Genomic DNA, 14474 nt, shown 5'->3' with positions numbered 1-14474 from the left:
TTGCCGCACCCTTCTGACCAGCTCCGACCTTACAAAGCTAGTACTGACCCTAACCTGCAACCTGACCTTGGCACGTGCAACCTGCAAGGGCGAGCGAAGTTCACGCTAGCGTTCTCAAGACACCTCCAAAATTCAAAAGTGCTCATTTAGATCGCTGTTACATGGATGGGTCAGTAAATGCTACTATTATTCTTAGTGACAGAGCCCTCCTATATGGAGAAAAAGGTGTATTTGTGATTTAACACCAAAACTGACAGCCCAACCGGGCAGCGCCCACGGATGCTTCTTGCAGGCTAACGTGACCTGCTTCCACCAAGGCAGCGGTAGATGACTTCACATTCGCCAGTCCTGTCGCTCTAGCTGCTCTGAGAGCAGAGATGCTTCTACGCTGCAGCCACTAACACAGGCAATGTCAAGTATTCTGCTCTTCCCACTCACAAAGACAAGTGTTTGAGAGCCTTGCGCTCTTAGAGAGGCATGCACCGTGAAGGACCAAGCTCCTCCAGTTCCCACCATCGGTGCGTGGCAGGACCTACCTCACCAGGTCTCCTGCGGGGTTGTATGATTTGTATGGCTGGGACCAAGTCTGGGGGCAATAAATACATCAATGACTTTGTGGAGGTGGAAGAGACCTTTTTAATAAACAGGATTCAAATAAAATAAAATAAAAAAAAATCCCTCTGAACTGCCACTGCGAGAAGAGTTCGGATAACTAGCACAGAAGATGATGCTGCGTGTGCACGATGGAGGGAGAAGGGAAGAAAAGAACAAGCTGTCACCAACTTGATGAGCTTCCTCAGTAAATCAGCAGAAACCAGCTCAGCAAAACTCTCCAGATAAAACACCGGTGGATCCATCAGAAACAACTCAAATCAAAACAAAGACAAATCCCTACATCGGAAGGCGCTACGTCAGAGTAACCAGCAACATACTGAGTGCCGCTGGAGCCGCAGCAACGGCAGGGAGACGGGTCAGATCTGCCAGTGGTTCCCCGGGTCAGGAATAGCCACAGTGTGAGGGACGCACTCAATCCGTTCACAGGCAGTGTGTGTGTGTTTGTGCTAGAGGGGGTGTCGGTGGCGGGGAGGTCAGGCTATCGAACGAGGTGGTGGTGTAGAGTGGCAGCAACGGAGGGTGAAGGGCAGCACTCAACGATGTCAACTCCGTCTTGCTCTGGTGGCTAGTGCAAATAGTCGTCTACTCTGGCAAAGGAGCAGGAGCCCAAGCCCACGCGAGCCATGAGCCGCAAACACTCCGAGGCCTGGCCCAGGGCAAGCATCAGCGGGGGCTGCTTTGGCAGGTTCTGAGATTCTGTGGGGGTAAAAAAAGAAATCTGTTTAGAAGAGGCATCCTGGCTGCGGTGCCGGCTCACCTGCACGCGGGTCGCTCTCAGTCCCACCTGGGCACCAAGCCCAGCAGCCCGGCAGAAGGCCCTGGCTCTGGAAGGAAGCTACTCCTACGTAATGCTGGCTCTGCACCGCTGCTCGTCCGCACGCCCCACCACCCACGACACGTCCCACGTGGGGCCAGAGCTCAACGGGGCCTTTGAGAAGGTGCTGCCATGGCAGTCAGAGCAAGAAAAAGGCAGTGAAGCTCCTGCTGCCTCAGTGTCTGCCAGAAAACCCCCAAAGCATGAGAGATCAAAGTGTGGAAGAATAAAGAAAGGCAGGAGAAACTGGGACCAAGTGAGAGGTGATGTGTCCGTCTCTCCCAGTTGTCCACGTCTACACAGTAGTCCAAGCTCTAGACAAACTCACTCACTGGGCACTGTTTCTTTTCAACTTCACGTTTGCTATGTATGCAAGAGGGAATCCTCAGCTGAGCTAGACAACGTGTCTTGCGACCTGTGTGACAAAGCCTGTCCAGACACCATCTTTCATGTCTCCCTGGTGACACCCCTCAGCAACTCGTCCCTGCTGCTCAAGCACTGGACAAACAACGGCTGAACTGAGCCACCCTGCTGGACACCTGCCCATGGTGACTGTCAGGGGAAGGGACGCTCCTTCTCAAACCGTATCGTTTCTGTTCCTTTACTCAGACAGAACAGGAGCCCTCGTGGGTTTCTCCATCAAGCTGTTCCTTCCCCCAGAAGATAATCTCTGAATCTCCTTCTGGCACACTCAACGTGAGGTGCACAGACCCACAAGGCAATACGTCTGGGCACAGCGAGCTAGACTGCACCGGAGTCAAGCGTGGGTTTCCGAGACAGAGAAGCCGTCCAGCGGACGGCGTTTGGCAGGCTGCGGATGGACTGGGCTAACCCAGACTGGGGAGCGTCCTGTGAAGTTACCTGAGCAATGACACAGTATGTGCATGGTCTGGTGACAGGATCAAGGGCCCTGCCTACAAGGAAACAACCCCTTTCTTCCAGACCGTGGGATTTTCTGCAGCCGAAGGTGCGAGGGAGGGCAGCAACAACATGGCAACTCATTGATTGCAAGCACAAGACTTCCATTAGGGAAAGCTCCTGCATTTACCACACCAGGTTCAAGACAGGAAAGTAAACGACAACAAGCTCTTGGGCCAAGGAACATGCTTGTTTAAGGAAAACAGAAGAGCAGACATAAACTATCGGCTCTGAGGACACAGACGAGGGCAAGAGACTCCTCATACCTGGATCCAACCGTGACCCATTCTGCTGACACAAAGAGCAAAGCTCATCAAAAAAAGGGGAGCTGTCTTACTAGCCTGACGATAACCAACCTATAACCAGACCTGTGCACGGAGCGGCGTCCTCTCAGCCCAGTTACAACCAGAAGGGAAAGAGCAACTGGGCCACTACCACAGCACCGATTTCAACACCGGGACTGCAGGCAGCCAGGCAGTCTGGGCTCCAGCAGGCACAGCACACGGTGGGAACGTGCAGAGGCAATGCTCGAAGGGAAGACAGACACATTTAACTCGGCACGTCCAACAGGAGCTCAAAGGTAACTGGACTTACGGCCCCTTCTGCTTTTGAGCCAACGCTACGGGAAGTGGCTTCAATTAATGAGACGCTGCAACGGAGCAACAGCATTGCCTTCCAGAAAGCAGGATGACGCCAGGAGAAAATTCTGCCAACCCAAAGAGCATGCAAAAGAGCCCTGCTAATGCCGGTGAACTGATGCAGGTGGGTTTGGAGAAAGGAGGGAGAAAGGCAGGAAATGCACCGAAGATGTCTTGGCTTCCTCAGTAAGCAGGGGAAGAAAAAGCCGAGGAACATCCTTGGAAGCGGCATTGAGGAAGACCCAAGAAAGGGAGCTAAAAGAAGATCAGATCAGGAGGATCTGTTCTCTGCAGGCTTCCCTCCTGCCTCCCTTCCTGCACCACCGCCCTGTCGGTCCTCAGCAACAGGAAGAGAGGCAAAAGCTAAACACAGGCATTTCTGAACTTTCCCTAACACTCACAGGCTTGCCCGCCACAGGACAGCCCCTGAGAGCAGACGTGTCCAGTGGGTAGCGCTCACACAGGAACTGGGCCTTACCCAATATAGCACTATTTAGAGCAGCACACACAGGTTCCCTCTGGATCGGGTCCAGCTGTTGACCGACGGGGCAGTTCCAAGGGTCTGAGTAAGCTAGCAAGCTAAACGCGTCCTGCGTGAGAGAAGAGAAAGGCACGGTAAGGTCATGCATGGCTGCAAACACACCGGAAAACCGCCAGGTCCATCAGCCAGGGCACCTCCTGCCACCGCCAAGGTGACAGGTGCCTACCTCCTGAAAAGAAATGGCCCTTTTCTTCTCAGCAGCAAGGGACCACACTGGGCCATCAAGATAGTGGATTAAAGAGGGTGCCCCCTCCACCTGGCAGGGGAGCCAGCACGGGAAGGCAGGTAGAGTGTCACCTGGGGAGAAGAAGAGCGAAGGCAGGCAGGAGCGGTACGTGTCTCTCCGGTGCCGAGAACTGGGTCTAGATGCGCCACATTCACCGAGTTTCGATCTCTGATTCCCATGCAGGCCCCCTCTTCCTCACCAGGTGCAGAAGCGGGGGCCACCCAGAGCTCTGCAAGAGAACCCGCGTCCCCAGTCCTGGCCCAGAGAACTGCTGCGGTGCAGCACAAGGCCCGGGCTTACCTGAAGCATCTTTTTGTGCACTGTGTTCTTCCCATATTCTCTGCAAAGCTGCTCGCTCAGCATCTGCAGCTCCCGTCCAAACTGGATCATGCGCTCCGTGGCAGCGTGGTTCCCTCCACAGAGCTGCCTCTGGGGGCAGCTGTCTTCTAGAGGAAAGGCAGTGGAGAAGTAAGAATCGTCTCTCATTCCCCACCGCTGCCCACTCTTGTGTCGTGCTACCCATAAACTCCTTCCCCTTCTGGAGCAGGTAGCTGCTCCCTGCTCTAAGTTTATCCCAGTGGAAGCTCTTCTGATCCCTGCACTACGACGGCCAGTAGAGGCTTTTTCATGGCACCTGTAGGGTACAGGGAAAACCTGAGCTCAGTTTGTTTAATGCTTGAGGACTACAGATCAAGTATTCTGATAAAATCACAGGAACTTGCAGCTCTGGCTGCGTTACCCTTTCACGTGTGCAATACAGCGCACACAACGTGGAAACCCCTGGTCTAACAAAACCTGGACTCAGAAAACTTTCCGAGATGCCAACACCACCAACTTCCCAGTATTGTTAGGCAGCCACGACATCCGTTATAACTGGAGGAATCCCCAGTTTCAGAGGTCGTGTAGCTAATTCATCCTCTCCCTCCAGGCTACAGCACCCACAAACCCGACAGCTGACCATACTGCGCTGAGGACGCTTCGCAGCCGGGCGTCAGTCAGCCTTTCACAGCTCCGTTCAGTCCCTCGGCTGGAAGAAGTGACAGGACTGCTCTGAGCTGGAATTCAGGGCTGAACAAACCTTTGACTCCTATTGCTTCCCCTGCTCCACAACCTCACCAGTATTGCTGCAGAACTATGAAAAGCCAGACCTAATTTTAGTTCCAGGACAGATTCATTTTCCCCGTGAAACAGCCAACTTGAGAACTTCCTTCACCGGGGTGGGGAAAGAAACCCAAAGTACACGGTTTTTCCCCCACAATCCAATCACAATTTTAACTGCCAGCACCAACTCCTCCTACTTCCCGTGACCCCTCCTGCCTCTGAGGCCCTACCCATGCTGGATTCATCTGTCTGCAGGATCTCTTCATGTTTGTAGGTGCCATTCATTATCCTGGTGGATGAATTTTCCAGGACTCCGTTGGGGTAATGCTCAGCCTCCATTTCCATCTCGCTGTCACTGGGGTGAAAGGAGGAAAGAAAGGTCAGTTGTCTAAATTAGAAAGGGAAGAAATTAAGAGCTCAGATGCCAAATGGTGCCCAGGAATGGCCAGTAAACCAGGAAAGGTGCCAGCTGGGCTACAGAGAGCCAGATGGTCTAATTCGGTGCAAGCAAAAATTGTTGCAGGCTTCTGAAGAAAATTTATGGAACAGGTTTCTGTTCCGAAAGTGCCCGTCATAATTACAGGTGCAGAGAGCTTATCGTTTTCCCTTCAGGAAGCAGTCATCTCTGGGACAGTGACAGCAGCCAGACAACAGATAACATATTTACACGCTAAACAGGAGGGAAATCTTGGCTCTGGTAAGCCATCAACCCTTGCAAAAAGTGCAACGCAGAATCCAAGGGCTCTAGGCTTAGATGTTCAAGACAGCAGCCTTAGTGAGATTGCTGATTAACTGAAATGATGAGAACATCTTGCTGGGATTTGGGCTCTACATTTTAAAAAAAGAATCATTAAGTCCAGCCTTAATGGTTCTGGTAAACTTGAGTCTGAACAAGTGCTTCTCACTCAGTTACGTGCCGTATGGCTCTCAAGAGGTCGTGACAGAGACTACACACTGTCCCGCGAACGGTGCTCAGCACAGTACTTGGAGGATGAGTGCCAGCTGCAATTAGCAAGAGATGCTACTCATCACAAGGATATCCTCTGCTCCAGCAGGGCCTCAGACAGCCCTGCAACGCCAGCCTGGAAAACGAGCCCGAAGGAAGCTCAGTATGTTCCACACACCAGTAAACGCAGCAGTAACTATCCCCCTCTCCTGGACCGCCCACGGCTCCGTGGAGGAGGGAGGCTTTCTGAAGGTCTGACTTGCTGCCACAAGTACGAAACAAATTACTGTTGATTCAGAGGCTCATCTGGAAGGAACTGGGCAACAGGTAGAGGTATAGCCCAAGGAAAATACTCAAGAGGGCAACGCACCAACCCAGTAATCACTTGAGCTGCTGCCTCACCGCCTAAAGGGCAGGCAAGCTGCTCAGCAGCAGGTATCGACTGGCTGAGGCAGCAGTAACGGAAACAGGACCAGTGGGAGACCTTCTACGCAAACTGTCACGTTGGGCTCTAAGGACATCGGTTTAATGGGACGGCTTGGTGTCTGAAACAAGAGCATCATAATATTCCTTATGAGATGAGCCTCCAAGCCTGAGCCAGAGCAGGGGAACTGGAACAGGCTTGTGTCTGCTGGGAATAATAGTGACCTTGTAGATACAAAGAGCTGTTCCGTTGTTCAAAAGAGCAGGACAGATGCCCTTCTGGCTCCTCAGAAAGGGGACTGAGCCCTCTCCCACCATCTCACCCTCCTCACGCATCTACAAAGGGGAACAAATACCTGGTTTCTTGGTTACTCGTACTACTGTGCTGCTGTGATTTGGTAGAATCTGTAGAATTGGACTCAGAGTAGTTCACAGATGAGGGGGAGGAGGAGGAGGAGGATGAAGATGATGAACTCAGTGTTGGGTATTTACTGTGACTCTGTTTGCTTTTTGTGGACATAACTCCATTGCTACAGGTTGGACTATCTGCTCCTGAAAGTCAAGAGGAAAGGGAAAAAATGAGATCAGACTGAACAGTATCAGACTGTTGTGAAGTCAATGATTTAGCAAGAGACCAGGCCCCAAAGGAAGAACGCAAAATAAAACTGCGAATCTTAAATTATGATTCACCATTCTTAAATTCAATGGGGTTTAGAGAAAATACAAATGAATACGGAAGGAACCCCGCTGCTCAACCAGCAACATCTGAGCTTAAGGAAGTTCTAAAAATGGGCTGTAAGTAGGAGATCGCCAGCAACAGCTCACACAAGTACAGAAATTATTGCTGAAATATGAAGCAGGGATGGTTTGTAAAGAAGTTTACAAACTCTCTTCTCACAGACCCAAATATTTCTCATAAATTGAAATCTCATCCACTTCCCCACAAAAGGTGCCTATCAAACTGTGGAACTCGCTGACGCAGGACACAAACCTTTGGTTCCCACAAGTTTTATATGGAGTAAAAAATGACTGGCTAAATTTACAGGGCCTATTAAATACCAAGACAATGGCAAATCTTTAGGGGCTCAAATAATATTTTGGAAGAACCTCACTATGGGCTCGTCTTCTTCCTATATTCTTCCCATGGCAACCAATATTGACCACAAGCTCTTGACTAGACAATGCGACTTGGCATGGCTGTTCCTCCAGAAGTGATGGCACTATATCCAAATCCACCAGCTGATCCCACAATTATATTTATAGCTAGGGAATTTATTTCTATTTTTATCAAACAACGGGCTGTTTTGTGCCTTTTGATGACAAAGACACAGCGGACTGCACAACAGCTCTGCTTAATCTTTGAAACATGCACTGATGAAATGATCACGATTTTGAAAGAACAAGATCTGACAGAGAACTGTGGAAGGTCTTGTCCTGTGTATGGAGGCAAGTATACATGAATGCTGCCTTGTGCTGCCAGGTTTTTTTTACGTAGCCATCTCCTGGTTGAAAACGGGTACTACCAAGAGCTTTTCTGGAGGGATGGGAGTGTTCTGACTATCTAGTCAGAGAAATATACCCAGGGTTTCTCACAACACAATACAGGAAAACAGAGATACTGGCTTGGGAAGGTGAGTGACAGCTTGGAGGCATTCAGGTGATTGTCCTCCTTTCCCTTAAATGTTTGTCTGTCCACAGTTCATCACACGCAGCTGTGGGAATACCGAAAACTAAACACACTTGGATGGCCGTGAGCAGCTCACGGCTCAGTGAAGCAACTCAGACTGTTTTAGGGGCTCTGCAAGTCGTACTCCCTGGCCCACTCCATCTTCAAAGCTGTAGTCAATAACTACCTAGGGAAGATAGCCTGCGTGTCCTGGTTTACCTTGTTCTTTCCACTTCAAATCCTAAAGTTTCGTTTCCCAAACCGCAAAAAATTGATGCTTGAGAGATGGGTTTTGCAGGTTCCCTCCTCCCACGTTCAGAGCTTGCAAGGTAGAGTGCATGGCATCCCTCTAATCTTTCACTCAGTTGGCCAGAACAGTGCATCTTCTGCTCGGTCCTTCCTGGAAAGCAGTTTTTTTGCAGACTCCAAGGAAGTCTGGCTTTGCTCTCCAGACCGCCTCTTGCAGCTCGGTCAGTGAAACACTAGTGGCTGCACTAGAAGGCCACCTATAAAAGCTTTATCCCCAAAAAAATCTGCTCTGCAGACAATTGTCTGTGGAAAATTACTCACACAAAACCAATTCTGTAACAGTGTAGAGACACCCACGACACCAGTATGTCCTCTCAGCTGGGTATCACGAAGGAAAAGAACATTTCATAGCATAATGTACAGAAAGCAGCAGGTAACGGACAGCAGTTGACATTTGCTCTTCTCAGCAGGAGACATGGAAAACAAACTTACCGGTGCTATGAACATGTGAGTTGCTTGATCCATGTCTAGGACTCAAGCTGGGGGACCCGGGGTAACTGTCCTGGGATCTGGGGCTGCGGGCACTGAAACAACGTACTTCACTGTCTGTCCCGTTCACCATCTCCACAAACTGCCGACACCTGATTTCATAGGAAGGAAGAGGGAGAAAAGGGTGCGTGACAGCCAGGATGCTCCGCACTGAGGCTTCCTGAGTGATTGAGAAGTCCTAGAAACTGCAGAGGAGCTGAATTTCTTGGCTTTGAAAAAGACATTTTAGACTTCTGGTACCTTTGTATTGCGAGTGCTCTGATAATGCTATGGGAGGAAGGAGTTCAGAAACTCCAACTTTGATGCTAGTGAATGTCGAGACATTCCCCAAAAGCAAGTTTATTTCCATTGTGCTAAGAAGAAACTGTTCCCTTACAGCATGCTTCCATCTCCACCACCTCTGCGGGTACTCCAAAATTCAGCTGTGGGGTTTTTTTTTGTCAGGGAGAAGATACTAAATCTACCAAACATCACAGTTCCCCCACTACTCCATCAACCTAGAAATACTGTTGGCCAATGGAAAATAGACACGGAAGGGTAAAAAATGCAATATCCACGCTGACAGTGAGGACATCTCCCCATTTAGCTTCACTGGGAATTGTCCTTACGTGTCTCAGGAGGCTGGGGAGAGCCACTGGGCTGGGACATATGGTTGGGCGAACTGGGACACACAAGCACTTTCTGCCTTCAGTCTCTACCCCAGACAGCCTTTTCCATAGGTCTGCCTTTCTAGGAACCTTCACAGTGACTGCCCCGTGCTCCAGCGTCGCAAGATCTCCACGAGACAAGTAAAGCCATCGGTGAAGGAGTTTCTGGCAGTCAGCAGAGCTAAAATTTCAGCCACCTCTGCCGCACCTCGTGAGGCAAAGCCATTACTGGGTCCGAGCAGCAACAAAAGGGCTACGTCCACATTGCTACAAGCACTGTGCAAAGGACTGAACCTACATCCTCTCCCAAAGGCGTCTCAACCAGTTTGAATGCAGACCGAGGTGTGCAGCCAGACTGGATGGCTGGACAGCCTCTTCCTTCCCTCCTTCATCTACACAGTTCGGCATTAGGGAGCATAAAGCTATCCATACTTACTTTAACATGAAGAGCAGGTTGGGGTTATGTTCTAGGAGGCCAGGATAGAGCTGTTGGGTGGCTTCTATAGCCTCTCCCACTCTGCCTGCTAATACTAGCTTCTGTATTCCTGAAAGAAAAGGAGACCTGCTGACACACAGGACCAGCCAAGAAGAACAGCCAGAAGAGTTGTCTCACATATGCCACACAGCTCCCCACTACGACCTTGCACAGGCGCTAGGGAGCACTGGGGAGCGTATCCCATTTATTATGGATTAGGATGAGGAAAAGCCTGTGAAAATGAGAGAGAATCTGTCAGTGGCTCAGAAACACCAAAAGTAGAAGGATCGGAAAGACGGAGTGGGTGCGCTGGGGTGGGGTGCTCTGGGACTTTAGTCCTTTAGGCACAGTGACGGAGAAGAAAGCAGGACACGACAGCTGGATGGGAGCAAGGAGGCTGCTGGGGAAATGAGTTTCAGAGGGGAAAATGACAATGTCAGAGGGAAAAGCCCTAAGTCAGCCCCACGTTACATCCTCTGGCTGGTCCTTGCTTGGAAGATTACTGCAGGGCTGACCACCAGATGAGCAGAGTATTCTTAGAGGGTCTAGGGGCTTAAACCACAGCACGGTACCGCTTCCCCACTATCCCTACCTCTAAGCAGAAGTAATTATACCAACAAAACGGGGTTCCTGCATGTTCCACCTCAATATATTCCCAGAGAAGTAATCTGAGCTGCAATGAGGATGTCAGCCAGCTCCAGGAATCAACTACTGACTAAGCTAGAAACAGCTCAACAAGTTCTACGTTTCTACCAGGTGTAAAGACACAAGGCAGGAGCCATCTATATCACCCTGGGTGTTCGAGTCCCAGGTATGTTCCTTCAGTGGGACAGAAGACACAAGTGCAAGACTCAACGCAGTCACCGATCCCATCCCACAACACTCAGGGAAGCTGCTGGTCTACAGAGATTGACATTTTTTTTTTCTCTAAGTGTACTTAAACTAAAACCTAAATGTACTTAAAACTGAAACTGCATTGCACTTCCCTCTCTGTTTTTTCCAGGACTCCTTACAAACAACAGAGAGGAGGTTTTGAATTGCCTGTGAGGTGCTTTGCAAGCAGAGGCTCTAATAACAACAGGCTGTGACTTTCACAAGTCATAAGCTCTTGAAAGCCCAGCTCGGTGATCCTCACTAGCAATTCCCAGTAACAACCCGCAATGACTTGTCTTGGCTCCCACTTCTCAGTGTCTATTTGCTTGTTTTCGTAGCTGAAAGCTAAACCCAAAGACATGGCGCTCACACCAACGTGTGTTGCACAGTCTCCTTCGTTTCACTCTCCGTTCCTTCTACTTACTTGCACGTCCGTTTTCACGTCTCGCTGCTTTTGACAGCACTCTTCTTTGCCTCGTTTGGCAGCTCTCACAGATGTCAGCGTCTTTTATATTTTCCCCTCTTTTTGTTTTCCCATCTGTGTTTTCCTCACACCTTTTATTTAAGCCCCAACTTCAGAGCTCTGTGTTCCTTCCCTCCATCTGCCTTGCCACCCGTCCTCAGACGACGAGACTGCACTGTCTCGCGTGCCTCCTTACTAGCCTTACTAGCCCAGCCTTACTAGGCTTCACCAATTAAACCCATACCAGCAAGACCTCTGGCTGGGGTCAGGGTTGCATAATGCATGACCTGGAAAGCATAAAGCCCATCAGCACTAACGGGCAGCCACTACAAGTTATTTTGGGTACTAAGCAGAGTCCCCAGATGAACCCGAATGCTGGCTAAGCGCATGTAATGTACGGAGAGCAAGCTACAAAGGGGCATGACGCGCCTGATACGTGACAGTCACATGAGAAACGGTTCACAAAGGGAAGGGAAAGGCACAGAGCGGGACGCAGCCTGTGTTCAGCAGCCAGGAGAATGCAGAAAACACACCAGTGTTCTGGGATTCTGCAGTTTGAGCCTGTGAATAGAAAAGCTAAAACAAAAGAGTACAGCAGGAAAAAGCTGCAAGCCTTATTCTGCAGGAACCAAAAGCACTTACAGCCTTTACCAACAGCGAGATGAGCCACTTCAGAGGGAACAGCGGTAAGCAAAACAGACACAGAACACAAATTCTTCACCTAGTGAGAGCTAAACACGTTGGCTGTGACTTTGCAAAACCCTCAATATGCAAAAAATTTACCTGAAGACCCAATGTGCAAAGGGACTGCAAGACTCATTAACTCTGGGAGCTGTAGTCAAAATAGATTGATGTGTCTGGGTTCCTACGGTCATGCTAATGAAAACCACCCCTGCTGCAACAGACTGCATTGAAGAACCCAAATCCAAAGGGATCTCAAGTGCACAGTGACCTCAGTCTGGGTAAAGTCCAACCATTCTATTGTCCTCCAACTTGGCACTACTTCGAGGAGAGCACCTTCTGCCCTGGATGTTTCGTTTAGCCTGATGTGTGAAACTGATGGACCTAAAGCCGATAGTCACCTCATCTCTTCCAAGATTCAGCTATTCATTTTCAACAAGACTGAGGAAAATTAACCAAGCTGCTAAGAAAACTCAGCGTATTCAAGACCGCCAGGCATGCGGGGCATTTCTCAGAGCAGACAGGCAAAGGAAAGAATAGGGCAGTTCTTCAGGCAAAGGTGGCAGAGGGTGGAGAGGACACAGAGATGGTGGGAGAAGTGCTCCCAGCAGTGGTCCCCAAGCTCTACTGACCCACAGGCAGCCACGGCAGGTCAGCAGCGTGCTGTGGACAGCTTTGTACTGTCATGGAATAACTCTTCTACTTCCACAGCTTCATTCCTCTGCGGGGTCCTGAAGGGGACACGCGGCCAGCGTGCCACGCTTCGGGAACGACTACCCAAGAGACTTACTTTGTCTATTCTTTATTGAGGTCTGTTCTTCCTGGATTGTGGTGTCTGTGACTCTGGCAAAGGCAGTTGCTGTTGAACAGTACCCGTGATGAACCAAATATGACGAAACCATACTAGAAAATAAGAAAACACAAACAGATGAAGAGGCATTGGTAAAATAGGGTAATCACGCTGGAGAAAAAACATCAACACAACAGAAGCTGCAATTTCAGTGACCAAACTCAGGTTGCTCAGGACACAAACAGCGTCCTACTTCTGAGTCCAGACAGTATAAATTTTCTAGGTAGGCGCTTGCTCCTCAGGAAACAGAAGAGAGACTCTAAATTCACCTTAAGGCAAAAAAAAAAAAAAAAAAAAAATTAAGATCCCCAATGCATACACAGTGGTTATTTAATTAATCACTGCTGTCCAAGGGTCATTTGTAATGTCCAAGGGTCCAGTACAGTGTTACTGCCAGTGACACAGATACAGCCCCCTCCTATACAGACAGAAAACCCAAACCTCAGCGAGGCTCACGGCTTTCAAGTAGACCTCAAAAAAAAAAAGATCCTGGTCCTGAATTTCTTCCATCACTTATTTTGCCAGCAATTTTATCTTTGGTAGTTGAATTTCCTTATGAATTCACAGATACTTTTATCTGCTGATTGTAATTACAGAGAGTAGACTGTCAGCATTGATTTTACAAATGTTAACACATCTTTAAGTTGTATTTTCAAAAATCGTTGGCGGGGGTAGTATCACCGTCAGAAAACACACACAACAAAACCACCTTTCTGAACAGACCGCTTCTAAAGCATGTCTGCCTTCTCAGGATATGGCAGGTAAATGTTAATGCTCACTGGGTTTTAACAAAACCTAAAAAGCCAGCACAGCATTTCAAAGCTGCTAGTGATAAATCCCAAAACAGGCTTCTCATGATGATGCTGGTGTTGATCTGACCAAGTCACAGCCCAAAACACGCATTCAACTTCGCTACTTCCATGCAAGAAAGAAGCCTCTTATAAGTCAGCAATAATTTTCAGGCGTAACGTTTTAGGCAAGCGTATAATTTTTAAAACTTGTCTTAAAAACAAGCGCTTCTGACCAGTGTTGGTACAAGACATGCCCTTTGCCCTTGGCATGACAGAGACGGGCGTAATGAAGCGCATCCCTGCGTCGAACGCGGCGGCCAGGTCGCCCTGCGGTCCAGGCTGGCAGGGACGGAGAGCAAAAAGCCGACTCGCTTCAGTGTAATTCGGTAGCCAGAGTCAGAGGCTCAATGCTGCAAAAGATTTAAATCCTCTAGAAAGCTGCACAAAACCCGAGCTCCTCCCTACGCCGCCTCTGCCCGTGGCGCCGGGGGAAGCGTCCCTGCGTGGGTACACGGCAGCGTGACGCGCCGGTCCCTCTGCCAGGCTGGTTTTCAGCAATGACTTATCAGTTCTCAGCCTCAGCTACTTACTACAGCAGTGCTGCACGCTCTCAAACATTCAGCAGCACGTCTGGGGTACCTCTCCCGAAGTCCTGGGGGAAACATTATCCCCCTCCACTGTGACCTACGTGACGCGTTCACGCAGACAGCAACCACCTTTCAGAAGCCCAGGCTCTCCAAAGCAATGACTTTTATCGCTTGGGAGCCACGGTTGAAACTTGTTGAGGGCAGAAATGATCAAATCGGAGGAGCAGCTATGTCTGTGCTGCATCTAGGGGTGCTTCTCTCACCCAGAGCGGCCATGGTGGTGGTGGAGAGGGCTTGCCCCGTCTGTGGCTTTTCTCCTTCAAGGCAGAATTTGACTGCACGCTTCTCTCTACAAACCACACACAGTTCTCCTCCTTCTGGCACGGACCCCTTAGATTCTCAAACGACCAATGCCGAGTCA

General features: G+C 49.6%; 1 protein-coding gene across 1 annotated transcript; it reads right to left on the bottom strand.

Moving 5' to 3' along the window:
• Window positions 1-616: 616 nt before the first annotated feature.
• Window positions 617-12728, bottom strand: LOC104614834 (ran-binding protein 10-like; the record flags this gene model as incomplete). The annotated part of the gene is made up of 8 exons (XM_010296716.1): window positions 617-1311; window positions 3464-3575; window positions 4053-4198; window positions 5084-5208; window positions 6579-6774; window positions 8630-8778; window positions 9770-9878; window positions 12616-12728. Coding segments are annotated over 8 exons (1081 nt in total), but the record flags the coding sequence as incomplete, so codon positions are not given.
• Window positions 12729-14474: the final 1746 nt, after the last annotated feature.

Source organism: Phaethon lepturus, unplaced genomic scaffold (genome assembly GCF_000687285.1).
Source record: "Phaethon lepturus isolate BGI_N335 unplaced genomic scaffold, ASM68728v1 scaffold8241, whole genome shotgun sequence".
NCBI classification, from domain to species: Eukaryota; Metazoa; Chordata; class Aves; order Phaethontiformes; family Phaethontidae; genus Phaethon; species Phaethon lepturus.
The sequence above is the reverse complement of the archived record's forward strand: the minus strand, read 5'-3'. Positions and strand labels throughout refer to the sequence as shown.